Below are 18,323 nucleotides of genomic sequence, written 5' to 3'. Positions count from 1 at the left end.
AAGTGAAGCCAAACCAAAGACTGAGTAATTCAAAGCTATCAAATATGCATTAGGTTGGCTTCACATTTTAATTAAGGCTTGAGTTAATATTAGAAATATAGAGTCACCATTGTCTTTGTGAGGAAGCCCCGATTAATTATAGAAGCTCAATAAACATACAGGGCGTGTAATATATTCATATGGATTTATTCCAGATAGATGGCTTTGGGGTGGAGCTGGAAAAACAAGCTTTGCTTCGATTTCTAAGCTGCCTGTAATAGCAACCGCAGCCACTCAGGGCTCTCACAGCCTCCTGAATGACTGCTCCCCCCGCCCCCCTGCAAGTGACAGGGGGACAAATGGCTGCTGTCTCACCACACATCTCCTCTTCCCATCTCCTCCACCCTCCGCCAGCCCACCGGGCACGTGCCAACAATGAGCTGCCTGCCTCCCTGGGATGCTCAGCTCCATTAATAAGCCCTGGAAGGCTGATAATTGGGGATTCGTGGAGCCTGCAGTCTTTCAATAAGCCAGGTTGTTATGGAAACCAAAGGGAGACCTTCATGTCCGTATTATTGATCCTAAACAAAATAAAATAAAAGTGAGGAGTTGGAAAGGATCGTCTCAATCCATCCTCTCCCCTGCCCCGCCCCAGCCCCCACTATTTTATTTTAGAAGTTCACTACCAATTTGCATACATGAGAATTCACAACTCTTCTCTCTTTTGGTTTCCTTCTCAGCACTCCCCAATCCCTTTCTTAATAACAACTGAATGTTTTTTCACCTCTAGCAGAAAAATCAGCTGAGCAGGGTACCAAAGGCACACCAGAATAGACACTCTAAATCGAATTTAACACCATAGCATTAATGCTGTTCATTTGAGCCAAGAAAATCAGCAATGAATATCAATGTGCTTTCCTCACCATTAAAATAATAATAATTCAACAGGATTTTTTAAATGGCCCCAGAGTCTCCCGTGGCTCCTACTATGTATTGTTCTGTAGCAAGACGGCCAAGCCACCACCCAAGATGAGTCGCCGTGTGTGTTGAAAGCAGGGCCCAGCTCTCAAACCGTCGGAGGAAAGGGGGCGGCATTTTCTTGGACTACTTTTAAAAATTAGCTGACAACCTTCTTACAATAAAAATCCAATTACTCCTTTTGGTTAATAAATTCAGGCATGATGCAAAGACGACACCTGACAGTGAGGCCTGGAGAGAACACTAAATGAATCCAGCCTGGAGGCTGAGGTGGACCCGGAATCGCCACCTCCGTCTCTACGCTGAGAAAACGAGGACACCATTGTTTCCTGATGAGCTTCCCATTTCATCCCAGCAGAGGGCACCAGTGTAATTCTGTTCCCAGCTGTGGCGGCAGAGTGGAAGGCAGGCACGTCAGGCGTCAGGCGTCACTCTCTGGAAAGAAATGACCTCAGGCAAACTGCATAGCAGTGCAATAGGAACGACTATTGTGATTGGGTCCTATTTCGAAGTTAATCCTACATCAATTTTGACTTTTTGGTCCTTCAGATATGACCAAAAACTCAGTCTAGAAGTACATAAAGTCACTTTAACAAATAAGCTGAAATAATAGTATTTGAACTGAATTCATTAAGTGTGCATTGTGCTTTGTGTACACTTCATAGAGACATCAGGGTCATTCTGGGAGCAAAAATAATATAGTGAAGTAAAAACTTTAACCACCTTCTATTTGCTGTTGGATCAAGACTGAAAACTTCTGACCACTTCAAGGTCCAACATGCCCTACCTTCTCCTCACTGGCACAAACTACTACTGCTGGTATCCTCACCAATGCTTCATCATAATGCGCACTTCTTTTCTTCAGACCCAACCCACTATCATGGCCTCTGAATTCCTTTGCCACAACTACAGCTGCAGTTTGCAAGCAGTCACAAACTTATTTTGTTCTGTACTGATCCTGAGTCTTTTTTGTTTGTTTTCTTTTAAGAGCCTTACTTTTCTCCCCATCCAGACTGTAACTTTCATGACAACAGATATTCACCTTTATAACCTACATCCCTCACAATGCCTGTGTAGAATTTATATGTATTAATAAGTACAAATTAATTGAATGACAGTAGAATACAGTCCTTGAGACATCTGGGTTTATTTATCTCCTCTATTCTGATGTTAACTCATTGTGGGACTATGGCCAGATCACGCAACTGAATCCCAGAACATGCTTCATTGTTCATTAGAACACAGGCACACACAACTTCTCCTGGAGGTTGTTCGAGCATAGTGGATCATAATATTTTTGTGCGGTGGTCCCAGTAGAGTATCTGATGAAAGACAAGGTCATTTTGCCAAGAATATCATCCATATGCACATACAGTATAATATTTTGCAAATAATCTTAGGAGATGAAAGAACCCTCCTGAAGCCCATCCAGTTCCCAGGCTTAGGCAATTTTTAAGTTTCCTTTTAGGTCTAAGACTGTAGGATTGAAATCCAAGATGTGACAAGTTATGGCTGGTATCTACCTGGAAAGAGTGTGTTAGCTATTTCCCTTAAGGTATCCCAACGTTTTCTATTGAATCCCTAGATTGCAGTTTCTGAGGGACCAATTACATGAAGCCCAAATTAAACCCAACATCACTACCTGGTGGCCTTGGCTGACTTCCAGGCTCAATCATTACTGATAATGTAAGAACTTGGTAATGTTGCTGAGCTACAAGGTAGGCCAAATAGAATAGTCTCTGACTCCCAAAGGAGACTGCAAATCATTATGTGTCTCTCTTGCTGGCCATAAATCATGTCCTATTTGCACATTAATTTCCTTCATAAAACCAGGTGTAGTATCAAAGAAACAAAAGTTTCCCAATAACTTCAGCTGAAAGGAACAGGAACAATGGTGACTTTCTATTAGGCACTTACTATGTGTTCAATAAAATACTATAATAGACACTTTTTATGCATGATCTATTTAATACTGACAACCACCAAGTTCAGCAACGAAGATATTTTATTTCACAATGACAAAGCTGATGTTGAGTTAATGGCATAGAGCTGGTTAGGGACCGGACCTTTGATTCAAACATAGATAGGTCTGATTCCAAGACCTCTCTGATATTTTTCCTGCACTGCAGGCCTCCAAGCAAGAGATTTGGCTAAATTCATGGTTGTTGCAATTTTGTCTATTGCTGCAGTATCCATTGGATAATACATTTGTCTTTTGTATTACTTTGAATACAAAATAATACTTTGAAATACTTTACTTTGGGTCACCGAGAAACCATTGTTCTCTTTATTTGCTGGATGAAATAATTTCTTCCACTATTCTACCTGTAAGAAGATGACAGATTATCCATGCTTTTACCATCTTCAATTTTAAGATTTGCCCAGAGGATCTTCATATGGGGAGAGGAGAGTATGAAGATGAGAAGTGATTATTTCAGATTATCAGAAAAAAACTAAGGCAAAATGATATTAATTGAGGACCTATTCTATACCTGATTCTTTACATATGTTACCTCATTAAATCCTCACCACAACTGTTTAAGGGTAACATTTTCATCTCCATCTTATAGATGAAGACATTGAAGGTTATACAAATCATTAAAACCATGCAGTGAGGAAGCTGCGGTTGAACTCAGAACTGTCCAGTTCCAAGACTGTTTCTCTATGAGGTGTTCAAAGTTAAAAATGTTTCTGAAACATGCCTTGTAATCTGAAACTTCGCATCGAAATACGCCTACAATTAAAATTGTGACATTTTCTTTTCCTCTCTGGAAGCAAGCAGAGACAATGTCTCTTGGTTTGTTGAGGCAGCACTGGCTAGGGACTGAAGCTGCAGAAGGGCTCAGACAATGATGGGCAGGGGGTGGAGGGGGTCTCTCCTAGGGGAGCTGTGCCCCATCTGCCACTTAGATCTGCTCAAAGACAGAAAATCCATTTGCCAAGGAACCCTTTAGGGCCTGCTGTTTGTGAAGCCAAGAACAGAGAGCGCTAGTGCTGGAAGATCCTGTAAAACCATCTTCTTTTACCAGCAAGGAAGGTAAATTGGCCTTGGCCATGGCCAGAGAGCTTGTCAGAAACAGAGCTACAAGAAAACCATGGCCACCTCTTGGTACCCAGCTCAATCAGTGCCTTCCCCTGCTCTTCAGCGCCCCTCTAGTCCTGTTTCTTCCACGCCTCTTGCTTTCTCGCCTATTACCCCTTCTTTCTCTTTTCTACCCTCTATTCTTTCTCCACTTTGCCCTTGCTTATTCTTTCTGCCTCTCCTGATCGATTTCTGGTCCCCTTCTGCTTTTTTTCCTCCCACTTTTTTTCTCCATTTTCTATCCCATTACTCTTCCCTCTTCTCCCTTTTCTCTATAGGAAATGAAGACTTTCTATCCACATCCCCACCTTGTTCCTCCTAAGGGCCCATCTTCCTTTTTCACATTCTGACCAATTTTCCTTCTGAATCAAATACCCTCATTCAAACTCAGAGTGTCTGGGTGCCTGGGAAATATTTAGAAATGGGTCATGGAAAAGAAGTCGCTAATGTACAAAATTCCAAAGAACTGGGCTGCAAGCAATAAAAATGGACACTTGCCTGAAAAACTCTTAGCTTTACTTGTGGGACTTCAAATTTTAAAAATTAAATGGTTCTTTCCTTTTCAAGCTGTTTATGAAAAGAAATCTCTCCATAGGTGCAATCCATATTATTGGCCAGTCAGTGGATGTCTATTGAGAGCCTTCTATGTGCTGTGCTCTATTCTGAGCACTAGGGATACCACGCAGCCTTCAAGAAATGAAAAGTCTACTGAGAGGGAGAGAAACTGAGGATAACACAGATAAACACAGTCATCTTAGGCACTAAGAATGTCATGGAGAAAATAAATTGGGTAATGTGATATAACTGTTGGCACTGGTAGGGGTAGTGCTGTTCTGACCAAATGATCAGGGAAGTCTTCTCTGAGTAAGGAACATTCAAATGGAGACCTGAGTGCCAAGAGGCAAGGGCTAGGAGGTGACCATGGGAAGCTCAAGGGAGAAAGCGAGTGCAAAGGCCCTGGGACAGGAGTAAGCTGTATGCATTCAAGAGACCTTAAGAAAGCTATCAGGGCTAGAGAATGGGGAAGAAGGGCAGAGTAGAAGGACATCTGATCAGAAAGCTAACACATGAAATCACATGAGGCCTCCTAGGCTGTGGAAATAAGTTAGACTGTATTCAGGTTGCAAAAAACAGGCAAGCATTGGGAGGTTTTATGTGAGGCTTTGATATGGACAGGTATAAATTCATAGCTTTGTATGAGTGGTTTTTCAAGTAGTCCCCTCAAACCCTAAGCCTACAGTGAGCATGGCATCATGGGACCTATCCCTTTTACCCAGTTGAGTTGTGTCACTTGTGATGTTAATCACTGAAGAGGAATTGAGGATGTCAGTCCGTGGAGTTAAACAAGAATTGGCCCCATTGCCCATGCATGTTTCCCTTTGGGGCACTTGCTTCAACAGAGGCACCAACAGCTATCGTCCACTAGGGCTAAGGAGTGGGAGAAAGAAAGGCGACAGATTTTTTAGAATTTTTGAGACTGATTTTGGCCTTTAACCCTCTTTAATCTTATTTTTGTGGGTATTTCAAAATTGTATAGATAGAATTTTTTAAGTTGTATCCCATCAGAAGGAATGCATTACTTATACAATTATGTTGCAGACTGGAGTAGAACTAAAAAATATTACTGCATTATTATTCTATTTTTTAAGTTAAAGACCCAGCACCCATGGATATAATAATTTTAATAATTTGGGGCCAGGTGCAGTGGCTTATGCCTATAATCCCAGCACTTTGGGAGGCCGAGGAGGGTGGATCACTTGAGGCCAGGAGTTTGAGACCTGGCGAAACCAACATGGCGAAACCCCGTCTCTACCAAAAATCCAAAAAATTAGCCGGGCATGGTGGCACATCCCTGTAATCCCAGCTACTCGGAAGGCTGAGGCAGGAGAATCAGTTGAATCCGGGAGGCGGAGGTTGCGGTGAGCCAAGATTGCGCCACTGCACTCCAGTCTGGGTGACAGAGTGAGACTCCATCTCAAAAATAAATAAATAAATAATTTGGTTAGTAACCCTGGGTGAGTCATTCAAATTCCACTTGTTTATGATTTATACTACAAGTCAAATTTTAGAATTTGAGCAGTATCTGTCTATAAAATAAACAATTCAAGCTAAGTACAGAGTGGGTCCTACCTGAAAAGATGAGCTTTGAATTATGTTGAGTTTTAATCTTGCCAAGATTGAAGACCTTTTGAATTTGGCCTTCAGCTTAAAACAGTAATTTTTAATCATTATTAGTTAAAATGTCAAATCAAAGTTTAACCAAGATCAAGAAATAGTTTGGTAGAGGTGTAGGGAATTGTGAGATAGGTAACCTGGCTTCTGCAAAACAACCCCAGTTCCCAGAAACTACTGCTGAGATGCTGCTCCATGGAACTCCAGGCTCCAGCAACACAGCTCAAAGTTCACTGATCGAGAATTCTAGAAAATAAATTTTCTTTGGGACTACTATTTGTAAAATATCATTTAGAGAATAAACTCTGCATGGTTTTAATACCAATGGAACTAAAATTAAATGGAACAGTGCTTAGTTACCTAAAACCATGTTTAGAAGTTACTCAGACCAGTCCTATCTGCGACTAAACAATAGGACTGTAATATGAATCAATTTTCTGTTGACCTTATAAGTAATACATGTAATCTACTATATCATCAATATGGGTGCAGTTATCCATACTCATTGTAAAGATCAGCTTACAGTACAGTAAATGAGATCAACTGGCACTGACTATTTTGTTTCTGTCCACATGTAGACAATAAGTAGCTGAGAAATTTCTTAAATGTGCATTTTTCAAACTGTACTTCAGGGCTCAGAAATGATCCACTTAGAGGGTAGGGATAGATGAAAAAAAAAAAAAAAAAGGGATTTCTGGGCATTTTCAGTCATCTCCACATTCCCCTATCATTCTCAACCAAAGCAGATCTGCTTTGGGGTTTAGTGTATATATTTTAAACTCATTTGAGCAAATAGTGCCTAGGCTAACAATTTTGAAAATGTCTGCCTTCAGCAATTACTCACTCATCTGATTCTACCTCTGTGAAGGCATTGTTTCACAATGTTCCTCCTAGCACTAAAAGAATCTTTCTCACTAAAAATTAGTATGAGGGAAGGAAATAGTCAACTCTTCCTCTGCATTAAATGTGAAATGGTTGTAAATCAATCTGAACCCTGAAATCATCTCTGAAAAACCAGCTGAGAAGAACTATTGCCTCCATCAACATGTCTATTTTTAAATTTTCCTTCTTTTCTCATGAAAGAACATAATAATTTTCAAACTATGTTAATCATGAGAAAGAGGTTGTAAGAAAATTCTAAAATTTAATATTTTGGGTTCCAAGATTTGAGAATTTTATATCTGATGATTACTTTTAACTCATGTTTAAAGTTCCTAAGTATCCATTTTATTATAACCTCATGGATGTAATAAATTATGCACTTTCCTTTAAAACAGATAAAAAGCCTTTTAATGCATTAAAAAGATACAGTTCAGATCACATTTTGAGGATAATGTACGAATTCCTTCAGTAGCAATTGTTTTTCTAATTGAACACAAGAATACCAATCCTAAACTTTACTTTTTTTCCTTAACCTTTAACAAATGTACAATGCTCAACAGAAAAGACTGAATGTTGAAAATACTTCTCATGCGATCACATATATATGTATATAACTATGTGGTTTTACAAATGGATATTTATATGTTTTTATACTGATACATTATTTGGAAGTTGATAATTACTATTCCTAATATTTTAGAATTATCAAAATAAAAATCAAATTGCTAAAATATAATTGTTTGGGGTATGCTGGAGCTGACTAACATTGGCTGCTGAGAGTAAGATATTAGCACCTCTTCCCAACTGCTTATTTGGAAATAACATATTGGTAGCCTGAAATCAGCTAGGATGGGAGTATTTATACCATAGAAATTGGCAAAAACTACAAATCAAAGCTTTTAGAGTTTTGTTTAATTTTTTGGAGAGCCAGTTTACCAGCACGCCACTGCAGATATCTGATAAAATCATAATGAATGGTTTACACCTTGGTGGCAAGAAAAATAAAACTAACATATCTTCCAATAGGGGCCAGGTTCTCCTATGAATGTATTATAATTAAACCACCAGTATCAAAAGAAGAGGAAGGAAGAAATAAAAAATCTTCCACCACTGGTTTTCCTTCTAAAAGGATTTGATTACACCAATGGGGAGAATGCTGAAACCACATTACTGAACACTGTGCTTTCCTAGCCCTTTAAACTGGAATAGAATGTCACAAAGTGGGGCACTTTCTGTCTTTTTACCAGACACATGAGGGTGACTTTAAGTTGCAGTTTTTGTGTGGGGAAGAATCCTTTCAGCCTCCCACGGCCATGTCCCTCATGGTCTGTAATCTGAATAGCCCACAGGCTGTAGACAAATTCTGTTTGCACTAAGGAGTGGGAAAGCCTGTTTACTGGTCTGTGTCTCAGCACTGTTGGTTTGGGAACACATTAACAATTCACCCTATAGTGGAGCAATAGCAGGTTCAGTAGACTCTTACACACCTTGCAAAGATTACTTAATTGTGTCAGATGAGGAAAAGAAGCCAAGAAACCTGGCAGATCATTTCTTCCCTGGGTGTTCCTGTCACACACTGGCAAGGGCCACCCACAGGTCATTCATGTGGTTGGAGTGAAATTAATCACCTGCTTTCAGTAGGAAGCAGCCTTGACTTCCTCTAGTTCTCAATATGTTTCTGAATATAATGCAAAATGCTCACACTGGTCTATGAAGCCGTAAATGGTTTGAATTCTGGCAACCTCAGGGATGACATGGGCCTGAGTAACAATGGAACTTTCCAGTGAGCTTCTGTATTCATTTTCCTGGGTCAGTTTAGGATTTTCTCTACAGCATAATATTATTCATTCAAATTATTGTCATAATGCAATAATAAACAACAGGAAATGCAATAATAAACAACACAGACATGAAGCTACTTTTTCCACTGAAGGTTAAAAAGCTGCTGCAAAATTATGACCTGAATCAATTTATTTATATGTGTGTGTTAATTTGAATGAAAGGTGGTTTCTGAAGTTTTTAAATAAATGATATCCCTTTTCATTGGATGTATTTTATCCTTTAAGATTCGGCTGAGGCAACCTCTACACCAAGAACTCTTCCTGGATAACGTTCTCCAAACCAGGGTTTTAATTTTTAGGCACTATAAATTTCATCTTAAATAACTTTAGTCCCAACTCCTAGCTCTCCCCAACCCACTGTAGGTTCACAAACATACCCTGATTACATGACCAGCCGAGAAAGGACCATTACTCTTCCCACACACCCTCAGAGAGACGAGGGGTGTTCCTGGAGTCATTCTCTACTTCTTTTGGGCCTGAAGGGTGAAGAAAATGTGGAACTTACCATTCTTCTAGATTTTCCCTATAGTCTAAATTCTTGGGCAGCCCTTTCCCTACACATTGAACGTGAGTGTATACATATGTGCCTGGAAATTGGCAGAAAGGTATACTACAGGCATGGATACAGTACTTAAACATATCTAAATTATATTCTTCACTTTGTCACACACCATAGAAGAGAACATTTTTTCCAAGGCTACAGAAATGTTCATCTCCACTTTATCTGAGAGACACACACATTCATCATGCCCCAGTAAGGAGGGACCATTTTAGGTAAATGGCTTCTTGTTTCTATTCCAAATTCCAAAAGATTCTACTAACTCATACTGGAAAAACAAAATAAAACAGGGTAGCCTTCAAAAGTTATTTCATGTGTATGTGCCACCAGGATAGAACATTTATGTTGAGTATGATTTACAAAGAAAGGCAAAAAGCCTTCCTAGAATACTTTCTTCCCCTGAAGATATGTTAAGAACTACAATTTCCCTTACAGGTAGAGGGGTGTGAGATGATCAACCTGAAATATTTTAATTCTCATAATCCTCTAATTTGTGATTTGGAGATGATAAATTAGTGTGAGGATTGCTGAGTAATCACATCTAACTTGTGTGTCTTCCATACTACCTTTTCTTAGGACATTCGATAGCCCAATTCAGACACTTAGGCCTGTTAGCCAATTTCACTAATGGTCAAAGATCCAACTACTGTGAAAGTAGAGTTAAAAAAAAAAAGAATTGGAAGAGGCTTGTATTAGCTTATCCATATAATACTTTATGTTTTAATGACAGTCTACTGACAAAATTTTAAAAAGCTTATCAGATGTCTACCAGATGTATCCATTGCTCTACATAAGCATTTTATTAACCCTTGAAGCTGTTTAATTACTTTAATGAAATAAAAGCATATAGAAATACACTGATAGTGAATTAAGTGTAAGATGGAAGTGAAACTGCTGATAGCACATGATGGCTGTCTATACGCTATAGCCACTGTAGCTATTACAGCTAGAGTTTTCCATCCAGAGACAGGGTTAGGAGGATTATAAATCAGGAGTCCAGTCATATCAGAAAACATCATTTTCAACTCTTTATATTCAATCTCAAGTGTAAGATGGGATTACAAACCTCTACTGAGATATTCTTGCTGTCTTCTGGGTCTCTAGTCTAATAACTTTCTTAGAATTGACTCTTCCTAGATTCTTTGACCCTCTATCTAAACTTCTCTGCTATCAACCCCATCCCTTAAGCCCATTATCTAATAGTTAAGAAAATAAAGGACTATGGAAACGTGAGGATGGTTGGCTAAGAAGCCATATGTCCCTCACTTCAAAGATGCCTCCCTGGTCTACCATTGCAAGATTGTCGTGTGTGTGTGTGTGTGTGTGTGTGTGTGTGTTTGTGTGCACATGTAAGTAGAGAAAAATGAAAAATATTTTATGAATGTGTATGAATATCTGAATAATAGTCTATATTTTAAGAAATATTAATTTTTAGTTCCAAATATAGTTTCACAACTTTAAAATTGGGGGAGGAACATGTCTTTCTGTTTTTCAGCTTCTTTTATGAGGTGATAGTAACAATTTAATATAAGCTATGAAAGAATGAATGAATGGCCTCAATAATTTGAGTCCTGTGACTCTGTAACACATTCCTTCATCTTGTCTTTTTTCTACTTACTCTTTTTAACTAAAGAGTTAATGAAAGGGCCAGGCACAGTGGCTCCCATCTGTAATCCCAGCGAGGCCTAGGCAGGCAGATCACCTGAGGTCAGGAGTTAGAGACCAGCCTGGCCAATATGGTGAAATCCCGTCTCTACTAAAAATACAAAAATTAGCCGGGCATGGTGGCAGGCGCCTGTAATCCCAGCTAGTAGGGAGGCTGAGGCAGGAGAATCACCAGAACCCAGGAGACAGAGGTTACAGTGAGCCAAGATCGTGCCACTATACTCCAGCCTGGGCAACAGAGTGAGACTCTGTCTCAAAAAAAAAAAAAAAAAAGTCAATGATTGCTCTCTAATTTGTCTCTTCTATTAAATTCTTTAATATTTTAGTTATAAAGGTACCAGATCCTTTGGAAATGCTCTTGCAAAGGGGGGTAGACCTAAACAAGAATATAAAAATGATACTAATTCTGATAAGCTAAACTTAGGGTAGCAATTGCCTACAATAAATAAAATGACTTTCATCTGATTAAGATATTAAAATTTCAATTTTTAATTTTCAGATCCTCCCGGAATAACTGATGTATTTGATGGAGTCAGTAACACACCTGTTAAGAACAATCAATTTCAACTGATCTTTATAGCTCTCTCAGGTCTAATAAAACAGTACTTGGAGTGTTTTTGAAATAAGAATCTAAGACTCAGAACTAGTTTAATATCCCCAATAATTCTGGGGTGATAGGGCTGCGAGGGAATTATGATCAGGAATTTTGGTAGTTACGAGATACCCATCTGTAAATGCTATCCCTAATAATTCCCAGACAAGAGTCTGGAGTATCCAATTATCCAAAGAAGAGAGATGTTCTTATATTATAACACATTGCTGGGGTTCTTAGACATTTCTCTTCTCTTTGTTTCTTCCAGAATATCACTTGGATAAGTGTCAGCATTCAGCATGTGACCTCTCAGACTCTCAGGGTTAGGCTTCTAGTTCAACATTGCTAGCTGTCAACAATGATTAAGTGCCATAGTCTCTCTAAAGCTAAGATTTCTCCTTGTAAAAAGGAAAGGGAAAATTACACTATTACGTTACTACCACAGAGTGGTTATGATGATTAAATGGAACAATCTCCACATAGTACTCAGCACAGTGCCTGGTAGTTAATAAATGCTCATTAGGTGCCACCTATTATTAGACTTTTGTATTTTAACTCTTGAAAGAAAACCTTAAAAACTAACTATCGTAGTCCCTTTTCCCGAGGATGACACAAATGAGGTCCAGAGAAGCAATAACTCTCCTAAAATCTCTCATCTTGTTGGTAGAAATATTGAGACTAGAACCCTGGTCTCTTTATGTCAGTTCAAAGATCTTTTCCCCTCATTACATTACAGGGCAGGTAGGACAGAGAATGTCCCAGTAAGGTCCTTGTTGGTATTTCCCAATAGCATCAGATCCTCACAACAGCTAAGAAAAAAAGAAAATGAAGAAACTGAGATAAAGCATAACACCTTAATAGAGAGAAAGAACTGTAGGGCTACAGTTAGTGTGAGGATTTAGAGTTCTATCAGTTTGACCCTTGTTTTGTCACTGGCTGTATGTGTGGCCAGAATACCCATTTACTTTGTCCCTATTCTTGGAATATAAAAATAGAAAGAAAAATATTATCAAATGACATTGGGCTGTTGTCAAGAAAAGCCAATAAAAATGATTACTCTAGCAATATGAAAGTGCTCCATGAAAGCTTAATAATCAACAGTATTTAAGAGGTATACCACTGAGTATCTGACACGGTGCCATGTTTTATAAACAGCATTTATGGACTTCCACAACCAAAATTTTCATTCTTTGTGAGCTGTGTATAAATTCAGGAAGTGGTTGAAACCACATTTCAAATCAAAACTGCTCATGAGGCACCCTGCCAAATAAGTGTAAATATCCTTGGAAAATCTCACATCTAACACACAGCTTGGTAGAAGTGGACCTATCTTTTGGAAAGCTGAAAAATAGATGGTTACCTTGGACCTTAGGGGAACTATTGTTCTGGGAAACATAAATAATTTTTAATCCAGAAATATGAGCTGGGTATTTCATTTTCTTACAAATAATTATCATTCTAGAAATTATAAATTTTGCTTCTATTCTCTTTGTTAATCATTTGAGTATCAGGACACACATTCTATAAAACATTTTTATAGTAAGTAGTAGACTGCATCTTGGCCCCTGAAGCACTGCTTCATTCATATTTTGTCCAAAGTGCATTGGTAGAGAGAATACCCCATACCAATTGCAGAATTTAATTGAGATTATAAATATGATTGTTTTCGGTGTCATTCCCTGAATTTCATACTACCTCCACTACCAAGTAAGAATTCATTAAGGTCAAAAGACCATATCTTGTTTTTATTTTGTTTTGGTTTGGTTTTTCCGAGACAGGGTCTCACTCTGTCACCCAGGTTGGAGTGCAGTGGCACACAGTCATGGCTCACTGCAGCCTTGATCTCCTGGGCTCCGGTGATCTTCCTGCCTTAGCCTCCAGGGTAGCTTGGACCACACCACCACACTCTGCTAATTTTTTCTATCATCTATAGAGATGGGGTCTCCTTCTGTTGCCCAGGCTGGTTTCAAACTCCTGGACTCAAGTCCTCCTGCCTCAGTCTCCCAAAGTGCTAGGATTGCAGGCATGAGCCACTGCATGAGGCCAAAGGATCACATCTTACTCATCTTGGTGACCCGAATACCTAGCACAGAAGAAAGTTAATATAAAGAGAAGGGGAAAAGAAAGGAAGAATAGAATAAAAGGAGAGAGAATGGGAAGGAAGGAGGGAGGAAGGAAGGATAAAAAAGAGGAGGAAGAGAGGTAGGGAGACACTAAGTTAATTTTTCTATTCAGGGAATGGCAAAAGGAAATTCCTCCCCCTTTTCTTGATCATTACTGATGGCATCAATTTGCAAGATGTACTGAGACCATGAAAATACAATGCAGCCAAGATCAACATACAGAACATCTGAAGTCACTCAGAACTCCTCTTCCAACTAGCATCAGTCAAGGACCCTGTGGCAGTCACCCAATCAATATCACTGATTGATAGCCTTCTGGATAGGTTACCTTGGTAGTACCACATCACTGAATATGACCACAGTAGAGTCCTCTGTTGGGGAAAATCAATAGGCTACCATGGAGAAGAGGAGACATAACAGAGAATTCCTTCACTGAGCGCCAGTGAGCACAGTGACACTGCTCAGCAGGAGACCTCAAGGACATAATCATTAAAGGGGGCTTGAAAGTTCTCTACTCATGGCTGAATGGGGCAGTGTCCCACAGATGTTTTAAATCCTCCTCGCCCTCTAAAGGAATCATTATCAGAGGTGCACTGAAATGTTTTGGTTCAAGGCACATAAAGAGCCGGGCAGGCAGAGTGGCAAGGTAGGGCGAGGGGGACATACTTGGAGAATTTAAAACAATGACAATAATCAACCAACTTCAAAGATCAAAATACAAATGACATCCCCCCATAATAAACAGGTTGGTAGTAAGTAGTAAAAGAAGTAAAATAAATAACATTTATAATTCCCGCAACGTTTCCATAGGTATTAAAGTAATAATCATATCTGATCTAAAATTTTTAAGCCTGATACTGACAGAAATTATTTTCTTGGATTCTCTCTTTGTACCTGTTTTGCCCCTTACCCTATTGCACCCTCTTAGATTGTCTGTCCATGCCCCTCCAGGCAGCTGTAGAATCCTAAAGTAACCCATGGTAGCCACACATTTCCAAACAGTACAGCCCAATGGAAAATGCTGCTACTTTAACCCAGGTTAAAATGAAATACAGTGGAAGAAAGAGGAAATGCAGTACAGGGCACCTGGGAATTTGGACCTGATATGATGTGATAGATATCCTTGTCACCTCTACCTTCTGTGATCCCATGAGATTCATCACAGCGGGGTAATTTGTGCTTGTCACATAGAGCAGGCAAGGCTAATAGATACCTCAATCCAGAAAGAAACGACAGGCAGCATTTCTGAATCTAACCAAGAGGACAATACCTACCCAACTCTAAGAAACAATGTAAATTGCCCTTTGTGATTACCTTCAAGTTGAACTTCACCTATTTTTTCAATCACCTTTGAATGCACACGATAAAGTCTGATTAATTAAGATATTTTTCAGTCAGAATCTGTAACACTTAGGGCAGAGAAGAGTGCTATTTGCTTTCACTGGCCAGACATATTTTTAATCAAATAAATGAACAGAATAAGCAAATATGCAAGAGAAATATATAAATGAGTGAAGAAATTATTATCTATAATTTAAATTTCATCAATTTATATTCACTATTTGACATTTGTTGACAACTTACTACATAAAATATTTCATTAATTCATTTGGAGTTATCATAACCTGAAAAATAATAAAACTTAATTTCTTTTAAAATATATATTAGACTTCTTACTGATTCAAGAAATCCTTCTATCAACCCAAATCATAAGCATATACCTAAAATCACATCATGTCTCTGTTTCTCACAACTTTAGAAATCCCAGTTAAAAAATATGGTCTGTGCCATGTCAGATCTGTTCTGTACTTAAAAGCATGATTAATTTCTAAGATTTATGAAAATGACACGTTACATAACTTGTCTATATGCAAAGTGATTTCCAGACATTGTATCTGAGGCTCAAAGCTGAAATCTAAAGAAAAGTAGTTAAGTTTTGCTTCGCTGAGTAAATTAAAACTCACACCCCACTTTTTATCACATGCCTTACCTTTTCCAGGGAAAAATTCCCATCTTCTAAACCTCAATGTCTGGCCCCTGGGACAGTTGTGTGGTTAGAATAAAGATTCAAAATGAAAAGAAGCATACGATTTATCCAGAGCTGGAATGTGCTACTAACAATGTTAATTAATATTATCTGGCATCTTATTCACAGAAATTTAGGGATAAGATGAAAGAAGTATAGACCTAAAATATCTAGAATACCACCTACCATATTGTAGTATCTGATTTTGGAGAAATGTATATCAAGGTAAATGTCCAATCATTACTTTCTCAATCTGATGGTCAGATATCAAAACATTTCTCAGACTATTCCCATGGAATAGTTTTTCTCCCAAGGAGCACACTGTGGTTCAGTCCGTATTTGGACTGTTGGATGACAAACATCATTGGTTAAACCAAGGCGCTTCCAAAGGAGTAAACCCAATCTTTTAAATGGACACAGAAGAAACTTTATCTTTGAGGATCTTTGGGGCTGGAAAGTATTTATGGGTCATATTAGACTAGAGAAAGATCATGGAAACTGTTGGCCTCCTTTACCACTGTGGATGTGTTGGGGGTGAGGGAAGGATCTAGTCTCCAGGGACAAAGCTCTGTTGAATTTATCTTGCTCTGGGAATATTCTATTCCAATTCTGCACAATTGAGCAGTAATAGTGAAAACACTCCAACTTTCAAGTTACAGTTCCAAACTGAAGAGAATCCAGTACCTTTTTGTAATCATAGGAACCCTCAATTATTTATGCATATTGTAGAAACTTGTGTCTTCAATAATAAAATGATTATTTATGTTTGACTTCACAACATATTCTGTATTTGGGGTTTTTCTTTTGTTTTTGGCAACATCGACAGACTTATTTTCCCAATTATGTTTGACCCCAATTAATGTTACAATTAACATTCTCTCAGCATACCCACATATACACACACTACTCACCAACTGATGGTGGAGAGAATGCCCAGAAACATAATGTGAGATAGGGAAGGGTGGTCTGAGATTATATTTTTGCTGCCAGCAATTCACACACTAGATAATCTGGATCAAGAAGAGGATGGCTGTATTTATACCAGGCATTTTCCAGAGCCAAATAATCACATTAGCTAATTCCCATCCATAAAATATATGTAGCCTCAGTAATTACTTATTAAACTGAGTCTATCAGCACACAGAATACTTTTTTAAAGCAGATTTATCTAGTTTGACTGCATATGTCTATCCAATTAAGATAATTGCCAGATCTTTCTAGTACTGGCTGCTACATAGACCTGCCTGAGTCCTCTCTCAGGCATGGAGATATTTGGGAATGTAACCTTAGCTCTTAGTCCTGCCAGTTTGGGAAATTAAGCACAGCTTCCCTTGATTTCTGGAAAACACCTTCTAGACTTTTTCCTCTCCCTCGATGACCCAGGTGGCCTGGCCTTCCGAATAGCAACTCCCCTCCCCATCCACCCATTGCATCTGACCCTCGCGGTTGCTCACCTATGTTCTCTTCGGCTTGGCTGCTCTCCCCAGTCTCCGTTGGAGGCTGGGCTGTTGCCTTGGCAGCAGCATCCTCTGCAGCAGGGGTGGTGGCAGCAGCAGCAGTGACAGCAGCAGGCACATCGGCTTGTTTAGGCTCCTCCTTGGCTGGGGCATCTTCGGCCTTGGAGGACGGCGAGTTATCAGTGGAAGCTTTAGTGGCACTTTCTGTCTCAGCTGAGCCGGCCTTCTCCTCTGAGGATGCAGGAGCCTGGGGGGCTGCCTGCTCTGTGGCAGCATCACCCTCTCCCTTCTTCTCCTCGGAAGGAGTTTCTCCTGCTTTGCCGGGTTCATCAGGCTTGGAGCCAGTGGCTGGGGCTGCTTCGGTAGCAGTGGTGCCTTCTCCCTTCTTCTCCACCCCATCGGCAACAGGGGCTTCATCCTTCTTATTCGCTTCAGCCTCAGCAGCTTGAGCATCATCCTTCTTCTCTCCTTTGAGCTTTTTCCTCGTTATGTGTCCACGGAAGCTAGCCTGAATTTTGGTCGCGGCCTTATGAGCTTTATCTTCTGGTTTGATACCATCTTGTTCGATCTTTTGGTCCTCATCATTTTTTTCAACCTTTGTGGAGAAAAGAGGGGAAAAAAAGGAGAGGGCTCCAGTGATGTTCTTCTCCTTTAAATCTCAGCATTCAAGAAATATTTATTAAGTGATTTATTTTGTGCCAGGCACTATTTGTGGAGTTAAGAATTCAATAGTACGCTGGAAGTTCAAGTCAAGCCTCATCTTTCTCCCACAGTATTATATGGGAAAAGTAATGTCCTTTGGACCTTCCAGAAACACTGGCAACTATTTTTTTTTTTTTTTTTTTTTTTTGAGATAGAGTCTCAGTCTGTCACCCAGACTGGAGTGCAATGGCGTGATCTTGGCTCACCACAACCTCCACCTCCCAGGTTCAAGCAATCATCCTGCCTCGACCTCCCAAATAGCTGG

The 18,323-nt window shown here is 39.3% G+C and overlaps 1 protein-coding gene across 2 annotated transcripts in view; it reads right to left on the bottom strand.

Annotated features, from left to right (window-relative positions):
- Window positions 1–18,323, bottom strand: part of GAP43 (growth associated protein 43) — a 99,928-nt gene that overhangs the window by 27,883 nt on the left and 53,722 nt on the right. For both annotated transcript variants that reach the window (XM_011940606.1, XM_011940605.1), the window contains one exon: window positions 17,354–17,951. In XM_011940606.1, coding sequence (XP_011795996.1) covers window positions 17,354–17,951 — 598 coding nt within the window. The remainder of the gene's footprint in view (window positions 1–17,353; window positions 17,952–18,323) is intronic.

Source organism: Colobus angolensis, unplaced genomic scaffold (assembly GCF_000951035.1).
Source record: "Colobus angolensis palliatus isolate OR3802 unplaced genomic scaffold, Cang.pa_1.0 Scaffold190, whole genome shotgun sequence".
In the NCBI taxonomy this organism is placed as follows: domain Eukaryota; kingdom Metazoa; phylum Chordata; class Mammalia; order Primates; family Cercopithecidae; genus Colobus; species Colobus angolensis.
This window is presented reverse-complemented; position numbering and strand designations above follow the sequence as displayed.